The 23,193-nt window shown below is 39.3% G+C and overlaps 2 protein-coding genes across 6 annotated transcripts in view; both read right to left on the minus strand.

Moving 5' to 3' along the window:
- PRPF8 (pre-mRNA processing factor 8) overlaps positions 1–23,193 on the minus strand; it is a 335,003-nt gene that overhangs the window by 132,428 nt on the left and 179,382 nt on the right. The gene's annotated exons all lie outside the window — the stretch shown is intronic.
- SMYD4 (SET and MYND domain containing 4) overlaps positions 1–23,193 on the minus strand; it is a 51,377-nt gene that overhangs the window by 23,781 nt on the left and 4,403 nt on the right. For 4 of the 5 annotated variants that reach the window (XR_014140700.1, XM_031036855.2, XM_081806093.1 and 1 more), the window contains exons 3-4: positions 6,815–6,959; positions 1,042–1,131 (exon numbers count right to left, since the gene is read on the minus strand). Coding sequence is in view for 4 of the 5 variants with exons in the window: in XM_031036855.2 (XP_030892715.1) it covers positions 1,042–1,131; positions 6,815–6,959 (235 nt within the window). In the remaining variant the exon portion in view is untranslated. Of the gene's footprint in view, positions 1–1,041; positions 1,132–6,814; positions 6,960–22,998; positions 23,115–23,193 lie in introns of all 5 variants that reach the window. The other variant, XM_081806094.1, reaches the window with a different exon arrangement.

Consider the following 23,193-nt stretch of genomic DNA (forward strand, 5'->3'; position numbering starts at 1 on the left):
AAAGGGGGGGAGAGAGAGAGAATCTTTTTTTTTTTAAAGATTTTATTTATTTATTTGACAGACAGATAGAGAGACAGCACAAGTAGGCAGAGTGGTAGGCAGAGGGAGAGGGAGAAGCAGGCTTCCCGCTGAGCAGGGAGCCCGATGAGGGGCTCGATCCCAGGACCCTGGGATCATGACCTGAGCCGAAGGCAGCCGCTTAGCCGACTGAGCCACCCAGGCGTCCCGAGAGAGAGAGAATCTTAAGCAGGCTCCACGCCCCAGTGCAGAGCCTGATGTGGGGCTTGATCTCAGGATCCTGAGATCATGACCTGAGCCAAAATCAAGAGTCGGACACTCAACTGACTGAGCCACCCAGGTGCCCCCCTTGCTTGTCTCTTTCAGTTCAAAGGGCAGTAAGTGTGAACTTGTGATTATTCAACTAGTTCTTAACTCTAGGGCATATTTTAAAAATTTCTGTGGAATTCTAAAACGGATGTACCAAAATGACATTTGAGAGCTTGGCTTTAGTCCTCAATCGGAAGATGAGAAGAAAGCCACTCAGATCAAGCCCACTCCCTCAAAGGCATACACAGGCATTTCAGTGAAACTTACTTGCCCACTCAAAATGCATGTTGAGGGTGAGCCATATTACTGCAGGGATAATCCTGAACATGCTCCACTTATTAAGAAACAAACAAGTAAATAGTTTGCAAACACTTGGAACCTGAAGTATTATTAGCAACATATCTCACAGCCGATCTTGACACTGAGAACTGCTGACCCACTGGATATCATCCATGGCCCCGTGCCATGTGCCATGACTCCTATCAACCAGTACTACCCCACGTGATCACGTGATAGGTAAAATGAATCAGGAGAAAGAAAAAAATGCATCAGGAGAAAGAACATATTTGGGAGGATACCAATTTTCTTCCAACTCAACCAGTTGCAGCAGGGCCCAGTTTTAGTGCTCTAAGGTAGGAGCAGAGCTGAAGGTCTAGTCTTCCAGTGAACCCCCTACAGATCCTCTCCAATCACATCAGGCACCCCGATACTCACTTCATACTCATCCAGGTAGAAGAGGGCCGCAGAGCGATTGGCATAACACAGTGAAATGTCTGCACTGTGAGGCCTTGCATGCGATATTCCCTGCAAAACAATGAACCAGTTAAAGGCATCAAGGAAAACTGGCATTTTTAAAAATAATTTCTACACTCAACATGGGGCTGGAACTCATGACCCCATGATCAAGAGTCACATGCTCTGCCTACTGAGCCAGCCAGGCTCACTGAAAACTAGCATTTTTAAAGATTTTATTTATTTATTTGAGACAGAGAGAATGAGAGACAGAGAGCATGAGAGGGAGGAGGGTCAGAGGAAGAAGCAGACTCCCTGCCGAGCAGGGAGCCCGATGCGGGACTCGATCCCGGGACTCCAGGATCATGACCTGAGGCGAAGGCAGTCGCTTAACCAACTGAGCCACCCAGGCGCCCCTGAAAACTAGCATTTTTAAAGTTTTTTGGGGGTGGGGGGACGCCTGGGTGACTCAGTCGGTTAAGCACTGGCCTTAAGCTTAGGTCATGATCCCAGGGTCCTGGGATCGAGCCCTGCATCCTGCTCAGCGGGGAGCCTGCTTCTCCCTCTGCCTACCACACCCCTGCTTGCGCGCATGCATGCTTCTCTCTCTCTGACAAACAAATAAATATAATCTTTAAAAAAATAAACTTTTTTTTTCAGATAATAAGGGCTATACTATGAAAGATGGTATAAAATTGGTAAAGTTAGTGGATCTCTTTGTGCTTCAGCTTCATTTTTATTTTTTTAATTTTTTTAATTTTTTAAAGATTTTATTTATTTATTTGAGAGAGAGAATGAGAAAGAGAGCACATGAGAGGGGGGAGGGTCCGAGGGAGAAGCAGACTCCCCGCCGAGCAGGGAGCCCGATGCGGGACTCGATCCCGGGACTCCAGGATCATGACCTGAGCCGAAGGCAGTCGCTTAACCAACTGTTCAGCTTCATTTTTAACTACCTTAGAGCAAAGCTGTGAAGATCAAGTGAGGAAATAAATATCCAAAGCACTTTTAAGACAGCAGCATCAGACACAGCTTCAACCACAAAGAATACTGAAGGTAAATGAAAACAGAGGAAAATATTGCAAGCACAATCCCAACATAACAAAGGGTAAGTGGCACAAAGAGAAATTCACAGAAGAAATGTTAATGATACTTATTTCTTAGAAAACAAATAGTTAATTCATTTGTGGATCACAAAATATATGAAAACGAAAGCACACACAGTTTCCTTTTTTTCTACCATGAAATTGGCAAGGATTAATAATTATCACAAAGGCAGCATCTCAAATCACTGGAGAAAAGATAGGGATTATTCAATAAAAGTACTGACAAGTAGGTAGCCACTGAAGACAAATAAAGTTGGCTCTCTATTTATGATAAACCTTTCATTAGGATAAATTCCAAATGGATCAAAATCTTAATGTAAAAAATGAAACTCTCAGAGCACTAGAAGAAACTATAGGAATAATCTAAAGTAATGTTGGAGTGAGGAATCCCTTTCTAACTATGAAACAAAACCCAGAAGTCATAAGAGCTTAATACATTTGACTATATAAAACATTTCTTTATAGCAAAAACCAATAAAAGCAATATCAAAAGGCAAACATTGAACTGGAAAAAATATCTGCAATTCATATCACAAGCAAAGGGCTCATTTCTTTACTTTATGATTAGTTCCTACAGATCAATAAGATGATGACCAATAATTCAATAGGAAAATATGCAAATGATAGGAACAGACAGTTCTAATGGGAAATATAAATGGCTCAAAAACATACGAAAAAATGCTCAACTTCATTCGTAATCAGCAAAATGCAAATTAAAACTCTACTGGATCTTGAAAACATTATGCCAAGGGAAATAAACCAGAAACGAAAGGACAAATATTGTATGATTTCACTTGCATGAGGTACCTGGAATTGGCAGTATCACAGAGACAGAAAGTAGAACAGAGGTTGTCTGAGGTGGGGGGGAGGGAGGTATGGAGAGTTAGTGTTTGTTTAATGGGCACAGAGTTAGTTTGGGTTGATGAGAATGTTGTGGAAATGACAGTTGCACAACATCGTGAATATACTTAATGCTATGGCATTAGATACTTAAACATGGTTAAAATGGAATATTTTATGTAGTGTATATTTTACCGTGATAAAAAAAAGTTTTCATCTGATAAATTGAAAAAAAACCTCCAAGATAGTATTTTTTATTTATCAGACTGGCAAAGATAAATAAAATTGATAGCACACTGAGTTGTCAAAGGAGTGGGAAAATGGGCATTCTTATATGTTGCTAGTGGGAGTATAAGTTGGTTTCATGATTATGAAGGGCAAGTTAGCAATATGTATGTGTATTTCATAAACACCCATATCATTTATATCTCCATTACACCAGCAATTCTTCTTCTAGAATTTATCCTACAGATAGAAGACTTTACCCTAAAGATATGTGCAAAATAACATGCAAAGTTTCTCAACACAGGGTTGTTTGGAATAGCAAAAGATAGGAAACAACTTAGATCAACTACATATAGATTTATAAGACAGTGGTTAAATAAACTATACATCCATATTACGGAATATCATGTAGCTGTAAGAAAAGAATAAGGAAGCTCTTAATGTACTGATGTAGAATGATCTTCAAGATACTAGTAAGTGAAAAAAGCATGGGGCTGAACAGTGTATATAGAATGTTATTTACATAAAAAGTGTTGTGTGTGCAGGAATGAGAGTATTTGTATTCATTTATATATGCCAAAGTACCTCTGGAAAGATACATTAAAAAAAAGATTTATTTATTTACTTTAGAGAGAAGAGAGAGAGCATGTGAGCAGGGGGAGGTACAGAAGGAGGTGCAAAGGGAGAGACTGCAGCGGACTCCTTGCTGAGCACTGAGTGAGGAGCCTGAGGTGGGGCTTGATCCTAAGACCCTGAAATCAGGACCTTGAGATCATGACCTGAGCTGAAATCAAGAGTCAGAAGCTTAACTGATTGAGCTACCCAGGCGCCCGTGGAAAGATACATTTAACAGTGCTAGCTTCTGGTATTGGGTAAGAGGTGGCTAGGGGACAGAAGAAATAGACTGTACTATATATACACTCTTGTACCTTTTGAATTCGAACTATGTAAACACATTTCCTATTCAAACATAAATAGAGGGGCACCTGGGTGGCTCAGATGGATAAGCATCTGCCTTTGGCTCAGGTCATGATCCCAGGGTCCTAGGATCAAGCCCCACATCGGGCTCCCTGCTCAGCAGGAAGTCTGATTCTCCCTCGCCCTCTGCCTCTCCCCCCACTTGTGCTCTCTCCCGCTCTCTCTCAAATAAATAAATAAAATCTTTAAAAACAAATAAATAGATAAAATAATAATAAAATCCTAATAACTAGTATTATTAAGGATATAGAGAAACGAATATTCCCATACTTTTTTTTTTTTAAAGATTTTATTTATTTATTTGACAGAGAGAGAGCGAGAGAGCACAAGCAGGGGGAACAGTAGAGGGAGAGGGAGAAACAGGCTCCTCGCCAAGCGGGGAGCCCGATGTGGGGTGATCCCAGAACCCTGGGATCATGACCTGAGCCGAAGGCAGACGCTTAACCATCTGAGCCACCCAGGCGCCCCAAACACTCCCATACTTTACTAGAAGCGTTGTTAACTAGTTCTTTCCTAGAGAACAATTCAGCATCAAGTACCAAAGGCCTTAACGAAATACATTCAACTGACCCAGCAATTGCTCTTCTAGGAATTTATCCTAAGAAAACAATCAGATGTGTAAAAATATTTACATAGACGCTCCTTTGTAGCTCTACAATGCCAAGCAATCTGCCAACATTAGATGTTAAATCAAGTATAGTTCTCTGTAATGAAACACTAAGCTAGCTGTAAAAAATCATGTGCTAGTGGAAAATTTAGTAACACGAGAAAATGGTCATAAATTGTTGAGGGAGAAAAGCAGATTACAAAACAGGAAGTGCAGCATTATCCCAATTTTGTAAAAGAAAAACATATTTTCAGAGGAAAAAGTGTCTGGATGGATATAAGCAAAAATGTTAACAGTGCCTATCATTGATTATGGGATTTTTTTACTCCTTATGCTTCTATTTTCCAAGTAAATTACAAAATATAGTACTTCTATAATCAGATAAAAACAATAATTATTTTAAAAAAGAAAGAAAATAGCAGCTTTGTAGAAAATTGCGAAGTACCATAATCACCAAAATACTAGCTTCGTGAAATAGGAAGGCTCATCTCCCTCCACATTCAGAGCAAACCTTAATTTTTTGTCTGATTTCACTTTTTACTTGTTTTCCTTTAACAACTTCCCATGGGATCACATTTCTGATGTACATGCATAAAGTTGAAGAGATTAGCTCTGAAAAAGAACTATTAAGCCATTTATTAGTGTATCATTGCATCTAATGAATCATAATTCTCCAGCATTCACTAATGCTTATAGTACTCCACTAAATACTTTATAACATTACAAAGCTGGGCCTTTATCAGTTAGAGAGGCTGTTGTTTCAAGTCTGATAGTTGTTGGAAAACGAATTCCAAACATCAAGTTTAGCCCTGTTGAAGATTCAGAGTAGAGGTACACCCTTCAAATTCACACTCATCCTTTTAATAATCTTCACAGACCTGGTGCAGGGGATTGGTTCATTCTTGCTTTAGGCCCGTATTTATCTCTTAAATGTTATGGAAGGAAGTCTCTCAGGGGTCTTGCTTCAGTTTCTACCATGGAAGCAGGACAATAAGGGCAGCAGATTGGTAAAAGTCACTCTTTCTCATCAAAATCTAGTTCAGGGATGCTTAATTTTAAATACAGGCACACCTCATTTTAATGTGCTTTGCGGACACAGTATTTTCTTTTCTTTTCTTTCTTTTACAAATTAAAGGTTTGTGGCAATCCTGCATCAAGCAAGTCTATCAAAGCACCATGTAATAGCATTTGCTCATACTGTGTCTCTGTGTCACATTTCGTTAATTCCTGCAATATTTCAAACTGTTCATCATTATTATATTTGTTATAGTGAGCTGGGATAAGTGATGATGACTTGCTGAAAGCTCAGATGGTGGTGTTGTTTTTAGCAATAAAGAATTTTAAATTAAGGTATACAGTTTTTTTAGACATCATGCTATTTGCACACTTAACAGACAATGGTATGGTGTAAACAACTCTTATACACACTGGGAAACCAAAAAATTTACTTGACATGCTTTATTGCGGTAGTCTGGAACCAAACCCACGATATCTCCTAGGTATTTCTGTATCTGTTGACATCCTTCAAAATGGAGTTCAAATAGGCTGTGGCAACCGAGCTTATTTTCCTTTCAGACTTAATCTAAGTCATACTGGTTGTAAACTAACACCGTGGCTAACCAAAAATCGAGGTGCTCTCTAAATTGGGACTATCAAACCAACAGCCTCATCATTCATCAGATAAAAATGGCACGAAATTCAGTGACAGCTGACAGACACGGGCAAGGCAGAGCCAGGGGTCCAATAAGCCATAGCGCTCCAAGGCATCTGAGGGAATTTGAGAAGTTTCTGGGTGGAATCCAGGACATATAATACAAACTACCTGTTGTTTCGGCATATAACCAACAGCAGAATTCTGCCAGTTTTAACAAATTCAATTCACAAATGATAAACAAAGCAACCACTGGCTACACAATTCAGCAAGAAGCTTCTATCTTGTGAAGAAATGTGCATTGCTAAATTGTTAACACAGCCCCTCCTGCTGAGCTGGGGGGTGCCTTACCTTAGAGTATAGTACTGTGGCTCCCATATAATCCTTCTTCTGAAATTTTTTGTTTCCTTCTTCTCTGTAGAAAGGGGGAGCGTTGGGCTCCTTTCCCACCAGGTAACCTCTAGAGAGACTTTTTAAAAACATCTCATCCTCAGGTCTTCATGAAGAAACAAACAAAAAAGAGCACAAATTTGTTATTTCAAGGGAAGCTCCTAACCACTGAACTTGAAATGGGAGTGAGTAGCTGCAAAACACTGGGACACGTGACGTTGTCTGGGTCATGTAATGTGAATGGGGGCGGGTGACATTGCCTAAAATAATGGATTCTTTACTAACAATTTCCTTTTTTTCCACTCCCTCTCTACCTTTAAAAACCTTCCCTTTTCTGTAGACTTTTGGAGCTCCCCTCTAGTTGCTAGAAGGGATGCTGCTCAACTTTTTTTTTTTAAAGATTTATCTATTTATTTGAGAGAGCGCATGAGCAGAGGGAAGGGGTAGAGGGAGAGGGAGAAGCAGGCTCCCCGCTGATCAAGGAGTCCGATATGGGGCTTGAGCCCAGACCCCTGGGATTATGACCTGAGCGGAAGGCAGATGCTTAACTGACTGAGCCACCCGGGCGCCCCAGGATGCTGCTCAATTTATGAATCAATTAATAAAGCCAACTTGATTTTTAAAATTTACTTGGTTGACTTTTTGTTATTTAACAAAGGATATCACTCAGCAATTCTTGGTACTATTTTTGCAAGTAATTCTGAAATTATTTTAACCTGAAAAGCTAAAAAAATAAGTATACAAATGCTCTATATTAATAATAAAATTAACAAAGTTGATCTAATACATACACAAATATACACACACACAGGCAATGGAGACTAAACATTTTTCCCAACAAGGAGAAATAATATAGAATACCCTATATTCTCTCTTTGACTGTAAAGCAATAAAGTAAAATATGCATAACGTGAAAACTAAAAATTCTCTTAAGCAACTTTTGGGTCAAAGAAATCAAAATCAAAACTGAAGAATGTTTAGAAAAGTGTATTTCAAATTTTTGTTTACAAAGACCCATAATAAGAAGTATCTTTTAAACTATGATTCAATATGATACATCCCCGTATGTATATATTGAAATTTCACAAAACATTACTATTATGAGTTAATATCAAATATTTTATCAATATTTAAATACAATATAGAAAAAGTCTCAAATAACACAAAAAGGAAAATTAGAAAATATTTTATTTAACTTAAAAGATGTATTTGGGGCACCTGGGTGGCTCAGTTGGTTAAGCATCCCAACTCTTGATTTCAGCTCAGATCATGATCTCAGGGTCCTGGGATCCAGCCCCACATCGGGCTCTGCATTCAGCACAGAGTCTGCTTGTCCCTCCCCCTCTGCTCCTCCCCCCACTGGTGCTCTCTCTTTAAAATAAATAAATAAAATCTTAAAAAAGTGTGCTTGCCTGTTCTAAATTTAGTCCAGTCTAAAACATTATGAGGACTATGCCCCATGCATATCTGGTACCCCAAAGAGTCTGTTTTTTTTCTGTTTTGTTTTGAATTAGGTTAACCCTGAAAATCCTAGTTCAAACAAAAAGACTGTGGTGCATAAGAACAGCAAAATTCTTCTTGCCTAACAATGGATATTCTTTATCTTAATCCAAAATGATGATAAATTCAATGTTGTGTAATTGTTCTTTAGGGCAATTAAGAACTAAGCTGCAATAATTCATTCTCTTCTTCAGGCACCAAGTAAACTCAGTAATTGATTCAAAGTTTTGAAAAGCAAATGGAGGGGTGCCTGGGTGGCTCAGTTGGTTAAGCGACTGCCTTCGGCTCAGGTCATGATCCTGGAGTCCCGGGATCGAGTCCCGCATCGGGCTCGCTGCTCGGCAGGGGGTCTGCTTCTCCCTCTGACCCTCTTCCCTCTCGCGCTGTCTCTCATTCTCTCTCTCAAATAAATAAATAAAAAATCTTCATAAAAAAAAAAAAGAAAAGCAAATGGATGTTCTATCTTTTTTTTAATATCAAATTTTCTTCTGGAATAGTATGATAAAAATTTGAGGAAGATAAAACAATTTTTCTAATTTTTTTATGGTGGTAAAATACACACTACAAATTTACATTTTATCCATTTTTAAGTGTACAGTTCAGTACTTAATGTACATTTATAATGTTGTACAATCATTACCACCATCCATTTCCAGAACTTTGTCACCATCCCAAACTGAAATTCTGTACTCATTAACTCCCCACTGCTCCTTCTCCCTTCTCCTTAGCCCCTGGTAACCTCTATTCTATGTTCTGTCTCTATGAATTTGTCTATTCTAGGTACTTCAGATAAGTGGAATCATATAATATTTATCCTTTTATGCCTGGCTTATTTCACTTAGCATACTATTCCAAGATTCATCCATGTTGTAGCATGTACCAGAATTTCATCTCCTTTTATGGATGCATAATATTCTATTGTATGTATATACCAAATTTTGTTGATCCATTCATCTGTGGACGGACATTTGGGTTGTTTCCATTCTTGGCTGTTGTGAAAAATACTGCCATGAACACTGGTGTGCAAATATCTGTTCAAGTTCTGTTTTCAATTTTTTGAGGTATAAATGCAAAAGTGGGGTTGCTGGATCATATAGTTAATTCTAGTTTTTTTTTTAAAGATTTTATTTATTTATTTGACAGAGAGAGAGAGAAAGCACAAGTAGGCAGAGAGGCAGGCAGAGGGAGAGGGAGAAGCAGGCTCTCCACTGAGCAGGTAGCCCGACGTGGGGCTCGATCCCAGGACTCTGGGATCACGACCCGAGCCGAAGGCAGCCGCTCAACCGACTGAGCCACCCAGGCGCCCCTCTAGTTTTATTTGTTTTTTTTAAGATTTTATTTACTTATTTGAGAGAGAGAGAGCACCAGCTGGGGGAGAGGCAGAGGGAGAAGCAGACTCCCCACTGAGCAGGGAGCCCAACGTGGGGCTCTATCCCAGAACCCTGGGATCATGACCCAAGCTGAAGACAGACAATTAACCAACTGAGCCACCTAGGTGCCCCTCTAGTTCTAATTTTTTGAGGAATTATACTGTTCTCCATAGTGGCTATACCACTTTACATTCCCACCAGCAAGGCACAAAGGCTCCAGTTTCTCCGCATCCTCACCGACACGTGCTATTTTCTGTTTGTTTTCCCTAGTAGCCATCCTAATGAATGTGAGGTGCTATCTCACTGTAGTTTTGATTTGCATTTCCCTAGTGATTGGTGATTTCAAGAGCACCTTTTCATGTGCTTGTTGGCCATTTATATATCCTCTTTGGACAAATGTCTATTCAAGTCCTTTGCCCATTTTTTAAAGGTTATTATTATTATTATTATTTATTCATTTAGGAGAGAGAGAGAGTGAGTGAGAGCACAAGCAGTGGGGAGGGTCAAAAGGAGAGGGAAAAGCAGACTCCCCACTGAACAAGGTGCCCAATGTGAGGCTTGATCCCAGGACTCCGGATCATGACCTGAACTGGAGGCAGACGCTTAACCGACTGAGCCACCCAGGTGCCCCTTTTGCCCATTTTTAATCAGGTTGTTCTCTTGCTGTTGAGTCTAAGAGTTTTCTATATATTCTAAATATTAATCCCTTATCAGATACATGATTTGCCAATATTTTCTCCCATTCTGTGGGTTGCCTTTTTAAAAATCTTTTTTATTTTTGTTTATTTATTTTTTTTAGTAATCTCTCTGCCTAATGTGGGGCTTGAACTTACGACCCTGACATCAAGAGCTGCATGCTCTACAGTCAGGTGCCTCTCTGTGTGTTGCCTTTTTACTGTTGATATTATCTTTTTATGCACAAAGTTTTAATTTTCACAAAGTCCAATTTGTCTATTTTTTCTTTTGTTGCCAGTGTCTTTGGTGTTATATCCAAGAAAATATTGCCAGCCGCTGTCGTAAGTCTTTTTTTTTTTCAATGTCGTAAGTTTTACCTTAGGTTTTCTTCTAAAAGTCTTATAGTTTTAGCTCTGAAGTTTAAGTCCTTGGGCTATTCTGAGTTAGCTTTTGTATATGGTATAAGGTAAGGGTCCAACTTCATTCTTTTCATGTGGATTCTAATTAGGGAGCAGACAGAAAGAACCAAGTTTCTTTTTCCAGTCTTGCCTTTTCTCTTTAGACTCCTACAGAGGGAAAGCCTCTCAGGGAGTCAACTGGCAAAGCATCAAGTTCCAGCCTCAGCACAGAGTACAGAAGATTGTACTGAGAAACAATAGCTTATTAACTCCCATACATCCATGTTTTTTCCTGAACCATTTGAAGGTGAGTACAATCACCATGAAAGTTCACCTCTAAGCATTTCAGTAGGCCTCTGCTAAGAATAAGAATGTTTTATATCTTCATATCACATACTATCATTATCAGACTTGAAAAGAATTAACACTAATTCAAATATTTAAATTAAAATTTCCCAATTACTCCTAAAATATCTTTTATGTTCTTCCATTTGCCCCAACCTGATCCAGGATCAAAGTTTTGTTTTGTTTAGTATTTATTTTAGAGATAGAGCAAGTGGGGGGGAAGAGCAGAGGGAGAGGGACAAGCAGACTGCTGAGCACAGAGCCCGATGAGGGACTCGATCCTAGTGAATAAGGAAAGGGTTAAGGTACAGGCAGGGAGAGGCAGGGGGCCCTAGCTGGGCTCTAAAACTATTCCTGGCAGGCAGAAGCCCTAAGCCAGAGTGAACAAGAGATAAAGAAACAGATCACCTGGCCTCCGATGTTAGGGAGTATTTTTCTTTGGTGGTTACAGTGTAATCATAGAAAATAACCAAACCTCAAAGAATTAAGTCATTAAGGGTGTTACCAATAGTCCTTGCTCAAACCAAGAGGGCACAAAAATCTCAAGGCCACAAGCTTCCCAGTCAGTTCTCAATAAAAGACTGACACTAAAAACCCTCAGTGGCAATCCATTTGGGACCCCTCTCACTCTAGAGAGCTTCTTTGCTTTCTGCTCTCACCTTCACTTAATAAACTTTCACTTTACTTCACCCTCTTGTGTCCGCAAGATTCATTCTTTGACTCTGTGACACAAGAACCCTGCAATCCTGTGACACTAGGACCCTGAGATCACGACCTGAGCTGAAATAAAGAGTCCATCACTCAACCGACTGAGCCACCCAGGCACCCCAAGGATCAAAGTTTTAATGTACTACATTTAGTTGTTATTTCTCTTCAGTCTCTTGAGATAGTCCAGTAATTTTTTTGTTTTTCATGACTGACTTTTTTGAAGACTCAAGGCCAGGAAATGTTCCACACTCTGGTTTTGTCTCACTGCTTCCTCATGATTTAGATTCAGATTAAACAACTCTTGTCAAGGATACTAGTACATAGTTAAATCTGTATACTTCCTACTGCTTCAAGTCAGGAGACATATAATGTCAAGTAGTCCCCATTGGTGATGCTAAGTTTGGTCATTTGGTTAAAGTGGTGATTGTGGATCTTTCCAATGTAAGTAATCTATGGGCCATACTTTGAGACCATGTGAATAAACTGTTCCAACGGTCTTTCTTCTTTGAACATCCATTGATGACCATTGCCACAATCAGTTATTATCCTGGTTTATAAAATGGTGGTTTTCTAGTTCTATCTATTTCTAAATTTTTAATTGGCATTCTTCTGTAAAGATAAATGCTTCCTCCTTCCTTTCTTTCTTTTACTTATTTATGTCTTTGATAATCACTATACACTTAAAATAATTCAATGTTAGAAACTATTATAATACAGTATATTTTGATGCTCCATTTGTCCTAAATTTGGCCAGTGGGAACCTCTTCAGTTTGGCTCTTATGTTCTTTTTTTATATAAACCCATTAGTCTTTGAGTGCTTCCTTGCTTTCTGGTCCAACAAGGTATGCCAGTTGAATCAGTAGAAAATCAAAACAAACAGGGTGGATAATGAGTCTGTTTAGGATTTCCCAGGACACTGTGAGATATTATTAATTGTGGGGGAGAGTCATCTGCCTCAAAAGGTCTTCGATACTGATAAAAGTTACCTATTTTGGGAAAATATTCCTCAAAGATTGTAAATCAGCAAGAAAGAAAAGCATATGCCTGGCTTTAAACTTTAAAGGACCAATTCATACTTTTATTTAATGGGCATGCATATAGAGATTAGAAGTTTAAATGTTTTGGTCACTTTTGATTATGATTGAATAGTTTTACAAACAAGTCTTCAGAACTAACTTGTTCTAAGTAAAGCAGTTTGGGGATGAAGCAGTGAAAGATACACGGAAAAAATTAAAATGGAGGCAATTATTAACTCCAGAGAAAACAAGAGGTGTAGAAGAAGAGAAATGTAATTCGAAGTCTACTTCGTGGTTCATATGAGTAGTATTTACACAGACATTTGTTTAACCAATATTATATTCTATTGATTATAGTATGTTATAAACTATAATATAGTTATGAGGATGAGGCAAAAACAAAGTATATACACGTGATTTGGAGTTGAGAGCAAAATTTGACATCTAAAGCTAAAAATTCAAAAAACAGCAGTATTAGCATACTGTTTAGAAATATGAAATAAAATACTAGAAAGAACAGTTAAAGCAGCATCCACTGGGGAATAGGAATGGGGAAGAATGAAACAAAGGGTTGCTATTTTTCTTTATAAGCTTTGAAGTACTATTTGACTTCTTGCACTATGTGTATATTATTGATAAAAAATTCAACTAAAAATGGGAAATATTTCCATTTATTTATTTAATATATTTTTAAATATTTTATTTATTTATTTGTCAGAAAGCAGGGGGAATGTCAGGCAGAGGGAGAAACAGGCTCCCCGCTGAGCAAGGAGCCTGATGCGGGACTCGATCCCAGGACCCTGGGATCATGACCTGAGCTGAAGGCAGATGCTTAACCGACTGAGCCACCCAGGCGTCCCTATTTATTTAATTTTTTTAAAAAGATTTTATTTATTTGTCAGAGCAAGAAGGCGAGTGAGCACAAGCAGGGGGAGTGTCAGGCAGAGGGAGAAGTGGGCTCCCTGCTGAGCAGGGAGCCTGATGCGGGACTCAATCCCAGGACTCTGGGATCATGACCTGAGCCAAAGGCAGCCGCTTAACCAACTGTGCCACCCAGGCATCCCGAAAATATTTCCATTTAATAAGGCATGTAGTTTACATATTTTTACAGGATTTTCCCACTAGCCTTTAAGAATCAAATGATCCCTACATTATAGGAACTATTTCAGAGCATAGAAAAAAATGGGAAGCTCTTCAATACATGCTACAAAGCCACCAAAACCCAGATACCAAGAGTTGACAGAGCACACACGCATACACAAGAACATGTAAGGTAATATAATTAATGAACATAGATATAAAATTAAAAATAGCATTAGAAAATTGAATCAAGCCATGTGTTAAAAAAATGATGGATAATACATAGAGTTTATCTCCAAAACAGTTCAACTTCAATAAATCTATAAATGTAAATCCTATAGCAACAGATGAAAAGAGAAAAAGAAAATGACTGTTCCACCCAAAATATATATAAAAATATATATAAAAATAAAGTATCTGGGGGAGCCTGGGTGGCTCAGTCGTTAAGCGTCTGCCTTCGGCTCAGGTCATGATCCCAGGGTCCTGGGATTGAGCCCCATGTCGGGCTCCCTGCTCAGTGGGAAGCCTGCTTCTCCCTCTCCCACTCCCACTTGCTTGTGTTCCCTCTCTCGCTGTGTCTCTGTCAAATAAATAAATAAAAATTTTTAGGGGTGCCTGGGTGGCTCAGTCGTTAAGCATCTGCCTTTGGCTCAGGTCATGATCCCAGGGTCCTGGGATTGAGTCCATCAGCAGGGAGCCTTCTTCTCCCTCTCCCACTCCCCCTGCTTATATTCCCTCTCTTGCTGTCTCTCTCTCTGTCAAATAAATAAATAAAATCTTGAAAAAAAAATATATAAATTTTTTAAAAAATTAAAAATAGGGGCGCCTGGGTGGCTCAGTCATTAAGCGTCTGCCTTCAGCTCAGGTCATGATCCCAGGGTCCTGGGATCGAGCCCCGCATCCAGCTCCCTGCTCCACAGGTAGCCTGCTTCTCCCTCTCCCATTGCCCCTGCTTGTGTTCCCTCTCTCGCTGTGTCTCTCTGTCAAATAAATAAAATCTTAAAAAAAAAATAAAAAATTTTAAAAAATTTAAAAAGTATCTGATAAAATTCAATACCTATTTATGACAGAATATAGGCAACTTTCCTTAAACTGAAAAAGGGTATGTACTATAAACCTATGGCAAATGTCCTAAATGGCTGTTACTATTCAATATTGCACTGGAGGTCTAACTAATGCGATGATAATTAAAAGATAAAATAAGAGTAAAAATATTGGAAAAGAGGATTACTATTTGCAGATATAGCTATTTACCTAAAAATTCCAAGTGAATTGGCATAAAAACAATAAAATAATGTGAAAATACAGTTAGGTGGCCAATTATAAGATGAGAAAAAAATTCCTAGCTTTTATTTATGCCACCAATCATCAGAGAATGTAATTGGGGGAGAAAAACTCTTATTCACAATAATAATGAAAACTTACAATAAGTAACAATAAATCTAAGTGGGAATGTGCAAGACTTCTACAAAGAAAACAATAGGGGCGCCTGGGTGGCTCAGTTGTTAAGCGTCTGCCTTCGGCTCAGGTCATGATCTCAGGGTCCTGGGATCGAGCCCCGCATCGTGCTCCCTGCTCCGCGGGAAGCCTGCTTCTCCCTCTCCCACTCCCCCTGCTTGTGTTCCCTCTCTCGCTGTGTCTCTCTCTGTCAAATAAATAAATAAAATCTTAAAAAAAAAAAAAAAGAAACTGCCAAACTGTTTAAAAAAAAAAAAAAGAAAACAATAAAACTTTACTTAAGGATGTAAAAGAAGCCCTAAAGAAATGACAAGACATACCCTTTACTTGGATGAGGAAATTTAATATTGTAAAGATGTCAAGTCTCCCTAAATGAATCTATAAATCCAACATAATCCCCATCAAAACCCCAACATTTTTTATGGAACCTGACAGGCCTACAAAAGTTACAAGGGGGAAATGTACAGAAAATAGCCAAGATATTCTTGAAAAAGAATGAGTATATATGTATGTGGGAACTTGGCCTTCCATGTTTTCGAGTGCTCCTTCCTTCTACTTCTGGTAATAAAATCTCAGGGAGAAAAACATTTCTTGTGGTTGAAGTAGGGAAGACCCCAATGTGGCAACAGGGTTGAGCATGTGCTATAGGCCTAGCCAATCAGAAAGGCCCTAAACCTTTTATTGAAAGGATTCACCAGGCAGTCAAAATCAGGTTGACTGGAGTCCAATCCAGACCTTTTCTGCCAAAACTCTCAGGAAAGAGTGCCAAACACTCTTTTCTTGTGGTTCAGAATGTGCCCAAGGCTACCAGTGTTTATTATGCCCATCAGGTGTAGAGTTTGTCCGAGAGATGAAGAGATACAGAGTCTAATGCCATCTGAGGCCCTGGATTCAACGCTGCTTGAAAACAGATCTGCCTTTGGATATCCTAGTTTCAGAGTGCATAAATTTCCTAATTTGAGCTAGGTTTCTGTCACTTGAAACTGACAGAATTTTAATATGATACTCTAAAGTCACAGTAAAAACCCTTTGATTTTGGCATAGAAATAGAGTCTAGAAACAAATTTATGGGTTAAGTGTGAATTTAATTTTTAACATGGCATTTTGAACCACTAAGGAAAGAATGGACTATTCAATAAATGCTGAAGAAAATTATCGGGAAAAAGGTTAGAACACTCTCTCACATTATACACAAAAATAAATTTCAGGGGTGCCTGGGTGGCTCAATCATTAAGCATCTGCCTTGGGCTCAAGTCATGATCCCAGGGTCCTGGGATTGAGTCCCGCATTGGGGTCTTCGCTCAGCAGGGAGCCTGCTTCTCCCTCCGCCTGCCACTCGCCCTGCTTGTGCTCTCTCTCTCTCTGACAAATAAATAAATGAAATCTTTAAATAAATAAATAAATTCCAGATGGATTTGATAGTGAAAACAAAAACACAAAACTACAAAAAAAAAGTTAGAAGAAAATAAAGAATATTTTTATAATCTTGGAGCAGACCATCCTAAGCAAGAGACATAACTCAGAAGCCATTAAAAAAAAATGACAGAGGGGAGGGGGGTAGGAGGATGGGTTAGCCTGGTGATGGGTTTTAAAGAGGGCACGTTCTGCATGGAGCACTGGGTGTTACGCACAAACAATGAATCATGGAACACCACATCAAAAACTAATGATGTAATGTATGATGATTAACATAACAATAAAAAATTTTAAAAAATGACAGATATACTTGTATAAAAATGAAAACACACACAATTTATATACAATGCAAAACGCAGCAAGTAAAATAAAGATGAATAATAGACTGGGAGAAAAATTAGTCACAAAAATAGCAAAGAACTATATGACCAGAATTTTGAAGATCTCCTATAAATTTGTAAGAGAAAGACAGACAACCCAGTAGAAAAATGGGCAAAGGACACAAATGAACAGTTTGCAGAATACAGGTGGATTGTGATGTCAGAAACGATGCACTCCTTCACTAGTAATCAGAAAAATGCAAAACAAACAACCACTAGACACTTTTGTCCTGAAGTTTGGCAAAATTAAAGACTTGCTTTCTAGTGTTGGCAAGGATTATAGGGAAGTGATTTTCATACATTGTTCATGGTAAACTGGTGAAGTCTTTTTGGAAGACAATTTGTCAGTGCTTATTAAATTTTAAAATGCTTGTAACAAGTAATTGTAACCATTCCTCTTCTAAGAATCTATCTTAAATTCTTAAATATGTGTACAAAAACATATAAAAAAAGTTATTTGGATGCCTGGGTGGCTCAGTCGGTTAAGCGTCTGCCTTCGGCTCAGGTCATGATCCCAGGGTCCTGGGATTGAGTCCCGCATCAGGCTCCTTGCTCAGCAGGGAGCCTGCTTCTCCCTCTGCCTGTTGCTCCCCCTGCTTGTGCTCATTCTCACTCTCTCTCTCTGACAAATAAATAAATAAAATCTTAAAAAAAAAAAAGTTGTTCACGGACACATGGTTTGTTAACAGTAAAAATACAACAACTGGAAATAATATAATTACCCCTCAACAGGGAAAGAACAACTACATTATGGTGTAACTATACAAGTAATATCACAGGGTTGCCAGAAAGATCAAGGTGTGACATTGGAGAAAACATCCTAGAACAAAGCACATAATATAATCTAACAGAATAAAGAAACAGATATGTATATACTTATCTACAATTGTATGAGAATACATAAAAAGAACTAGAAAACTCCAATAAACGGTGGTTATTTCTGTGGAACTGAATGAGGAGAAGGGTAAAGGAGAAACTTTCCTGTAAACTTCATTAAATATCATTTCAAATATGATGAGAATGTATTTCTATCTTATGAACATTTGTGAAAAAGAAAACAAGCGGACAAAAAAAAAAAAACAGAACACACACACAAAACCCCAAACCCAACTATTACCCTAATTGTACCTAGTTAGTACCTGAATTGCCAAGGCTCAACACTGTGCTCATTATTTCTTTCAACTAAAATCTGAGTGCCTGCTATGTGTGAGACACTGTTGATAGTTGCCTGCACAAAGATAAAGATGTTAACATTGAAAGACAGACACAGACAAGATCTCTGCCCTCATGGAGTTTATAGTTTAGTAGTGAAGATAGACAGTAAGCAAATGATTACACAAATATAAAAAGGAAAGCTATGTAGTGTTATAAATGTATAAAAAAATGAAGGTGAGCCAGCTGGGACTCAGGGAAGGCTTTCCTGATGAAAGATCTGGCTGACCCTGAGGTTCTGAATTAAGCAGAACTTAATTCGGGTGTAGAGGAGGAGAGAGAAGCCAGGGAAAGCATTTCAGGCAGAAGAAATCAAGGCCACGTGGCAAGAAGAAGCAGAGTGCACATCAAGAACTGAAAGAAGGCCCATATGCTGAGAACAGGAGTGGGGAGGTCAAGGAAGTGCATTGGTTTTTTTGTCACTGCTGTAACAAATTCCCACCAAATTAGTGGCTTAAAACAAAAATGTGTTATTTTACAGTTCTGTCATGGGGCTCACTGGGCTAAAATCAAGGTGTTGGTAAAGATGTGTTGCTTTCTGGAGGCTCCAGGGAAGAATCTGTTTTCTCACCTTTTCCAGTTTTTAGAGGCTGCCTACATTCTCTGGCTTGTGGCTCCCTTTCTCTACCTTCAAAACCAGCAATGCTGTGTCTCTCTCACAATTCTCCCACTAATTCCATCTCCCTCTAACACCTCTGCTTCCTTTCTCCATTTTTAAGGATTCTTGTGATTATACTGGCCTCACAGGGATAATCCAGGCTACTCTGCCTATCTTAAACTTGGCTCATTGGCAACCTTAATTCCATCTGCAAACTTAATTTCTCTCTGCCACATAACCCAGCATATTCGTAAATTCCAGGGATTAGGATGCAGAGAACATTGGAATATATGCCTACCACATAGGAAAAGGGGGAGAATTAACTTCATTTTATTACAAAATTTTAAATAAATGTTTTGTGGTTATCCTGGGGATTACAAAATGAATCCATTTATTTACCATCTTCAGCTAGTACTTTTGTCATTTCCCAAATTATATAGAAGAACCTTAAAACAATTTACCTCCATTTGCCCATTTGTCTATTATCATGTCTCACTTCTAAATGTTCTAAGTCCTGTAACATTATTATTATCATTGTTTTAAATAATGATTTTTAAAATATTTAGTCACATATTTATCTTTTCTGGTACCTTTCCTTCCTTTCTGCAATTGCATGCTTCTATCTGGGATGATTTTTCTTTAACCTGAGAACTTCCTTCAGTATTTCTTTAGGCTCTAATCTGCAGAAGATGGTCTCGCAGAATTATTATTATTTTTTGTCTGAAAATACCTTTATTTTGCATTCATTTTTGAAAGGTATTTTATTCCTTTTTATTTAAAAATTTTTTTTATGTAATCTCTACCCCCAACATGGGGCTCAAACTCATGACCCTGAGATGAAGAGTCACAAACTCAGGGCACATGGGTGGCTCAGTTGTTAAGCGTCTGCCTTCGGCTCAGGTCATGATCCCAGGGTCCTGGGATCAAGCCCCGCGTCGGGCTCCCTGCTCAATGGGAAGCCTGCTTCTCCCTCTCCCACTCCCCTTGCTTGTGTTCCCTCTCTTGCTGTCTCTGTCAAAAAAATAAATAAAAATCTTAAAAAAAAAGTCACAAACTCTTCCGACTGAGCCCGCCAGGTGCCCCACGTGTCTAGTAATCTTTTACTGTATTCTTGACTATGCATAGAGGACATAATAAAGCTAGATGACATTTTCCACTGTCAAAGTCCCCCTTCTCCTATGTTAGGCAGATAGGATGAGGGGCTGGCCAACCTTCATCTAACTGAAAATTGAGTTGAATCACGGTTGGGCTACCATTTTTTTTTTTTTTACTAACATATAATGTATTATTTGTTTCAGGGGTTTGTTTGTTTTTTAAAGATTTTATTTATTTGACAGAGAGACAGCGAGAGCAGGAACACAAGCAGGGTGAGTGCGAGAGGGAGAAGCAGGCTTCTGGTGGAGCAGAGAGCCCGATGAGGGGCTCGATCCCAGGACCCTGGGATCATGACCCGAGCCGAAGGCAGATGCTTAACGACTGAGCCACCCAGGCGCCCCTTGAGCTTAGATTTTTAACCTACCATACCACAGATGTTCAAAATCTGGCAAATATCTTAACAGGGAGAATGTTTGTGCCAAGCCCCTTTCTGTAGGAATTTGGGGCACCCGGGTGGCTCAGTCGTTAAGTGTGTGCCTTCAGCTCGGGTCATGATCCCAGGGTCCTGGGATCGAGCCCCACGTCCGGCTCCCTGCTCCAAGGGAAGCCTGCTTCTCCCTCTCCCACTCCCCCTGCTTGTGTTCCCTCTCTCGCTGTGTCTCTCTCTGTCAAATAAATAAATAAAATCTTAAAAAAAAAAAAAGACTGTAGGAATTTTATTCTGCCTTTTTGGTTGGCCTCTTGCACTTCCTGAGAACTCAGTAAATGTCCTAGGAGGTAAACCTACTGTTTGGGCCTTGAGTTTGGGCCTCCCCTATTTTTTTAAACATTTATTTTTTTTTTAGTAATCTCTACACCCAATGTGGGGCTCAAACTCATGATCCCAAGATCAAGAGTTGCATGTTCCACTGACTAAGCCAGCCAGGCAACCCCCAATGAGTTAATTTTAGATACAGAATGGTTCATAGGTTTCTAGCTTTAGGAACTGAAATAAGGCAGTGCAAGTCACTAAAACAGGGACCACTGTAAGGGACTATGAGTTTGGTTATGGATATGTTGAATTTTAAGGATTTTTTTTTTTTAAAGATTTTATTTATTTATTTAACAGAGAGAGAGAGAGAGAGAGAGCCCAAGCAGGGGGAGTGGCAGGCAGAGAGAGAGGGAGAAGCAGGCTTCCCTCTGAGCAGGGAGCCCAATGTGGGGCTCAATCCCAGGACCCTGGGATCATGACCTGAGCCAAAGGCAGACACTTAACAGACAGAGCCACCCAGGAGCCCCTGAATTTTAAGTATCTTTGAGACTTCAAGTAGTCCGCTGGATTTAGAGATTTGAGTCTCAGAAGAGAGGTGAGGGCTGGACATATAATTTTCAGGGTAATTAGCATATAGGACATAACCGATGTCATGGGTGTGAATGAGACTGTTATCAGTTGAGAATACAGAGTGGAAAGGAAAGACAGCCTAGGCTGGAGTCAGGAGGAACTCCAATTTTAAATGACCAGGCAAATTCTCTTGATTTATATTCCTTTCAGTGCACCAAAAGTTCAAATGATTCTTGTGGATTATGACATCTTGCTGTTAGTAAACCATATCAAATTATCTTCGGATAACTCTGACTATTAATATTTTCATCAACAGGTATCTATCATCTTTGGAAATTCTGTAAAGGGAATCCACACATCCTGCAGAGCTTTAGACATTATTTTTCAAATTGTAGGTCACGACTGAGTGGGTCATGAAATCAATTTAGTGGGTCCTGATTACTATTATTTTTTAAAGATTTTATTTCTTTATTTTGGGGGAGGATAGAGGGAGAGAGAGTCTTAAGCAGACTCTATGCTGAGTGCAGAGCCTAACATGGGCTTGATCCCACAACCCTGAGATCATGACATGAGCCAAAACCAAGAGTTGGTGGCTTAACCAACTGTGCCACCCAGGTGCCCCCTGATTAGTAATTTTATTTTTTTATTTGAAAATTTTTTTTAATTTGTATTTTTAATTTTTAAATTTCTATTCTTTTTTTTTTTTTAAGGTTTTATTTATTTACCTGAGAGCGTGAGAGCACAACCAGGGGGAGCAGCAGAGGGAGAGGGAGAAGCAGACTCCCCACTGAGCAGGGAGCCTAATGTGCGGCTTGATCTCAGGACCCTGAGATCATGACCTGAGCTGAAAGTAGCCGCTTAACCAACTGAGCCACCCAGGCGCCCCTATTTGTATTTTTTAAAGATTTACTTATTTAAGAGAGAGGGAGAAAGTGAGAGAGAGGGAGGGAGGAGAGAGAGCACGCAAGGGTGGGGTGGAGGGAGAGGGACAGAATGCCAAGCAGACTTCCCACCAAACGCAGAGCCCCACACAGGGCTGGATCCCAGGACCCTGAGATCACCATCTGAACCAAAATCAAGAGTCGGACGCTTAACCAACTGAGGCACCCAGGCACCCCTAATTAGTATTTTTAAAATGAGATAGAGGAAAATACTGAAGTACATCATATGCAGTAAGCATCTACACTCTCTTCCATGGTGAAACTTATCCAGTCTGTGACTTGAAATCCCATGTATGACTCCCAAATTTCTATCTCTAGCCCAGTGCTCTCTCCTAAATGTCATGCTCATTTAGAAAGTTCCACTTGGCTGTCTACTAGACATCTCAAACTGAACGATGAACCCCTGATCATCTTTCCCAAAACAGCTCCATCTGCCGCCCCCCCCCAGGTGATGGTAATTTCATTCTTCTTAGGCCTGTATCCCCAGAGCCACTTTTTACTTCTCTCATTCTCTAACACAGCACATCTCATCTTTCAGGGAATGCTATTAAGTCTACCTTCAGAATCTAGCCACTTCTCATCATCCTTACCACTACCACCCTGGTCCAAATTATCATCACCTCATCTCTCACCTGGATTAATGCAAGAGCCTCCCAACAGGTTTCTCTAATTACACCCTTTCTTCTATAGCCTATTCTCAACACTGTAGTCAGAGTGATCTCTTGAAACAGGAGTCAGCAAACTTTTCCTGTGGAAAGTCAGAGAGTAAATATTCAGGTTTTTTGGGCCAAGAGGAAAATCAAGGCTATTACAGAGGTATTTCTATA

Source organism: Leptonychotes weddellii, chromosome 15 (genome assembly GCF_054177405.1).
Source record: "Leptonychotes weddellii isolate Sample4059 chromosome 15, ASM5417740v2, whole genome shotgun sequence".
Taxonomy (NCBI): domain Eukaryota; kingdom Metazoa; phylum Chordata; class Mammalia; order Carnivora; family Phocidae; genus Leptonychotes; species Leptonychotes weddellii.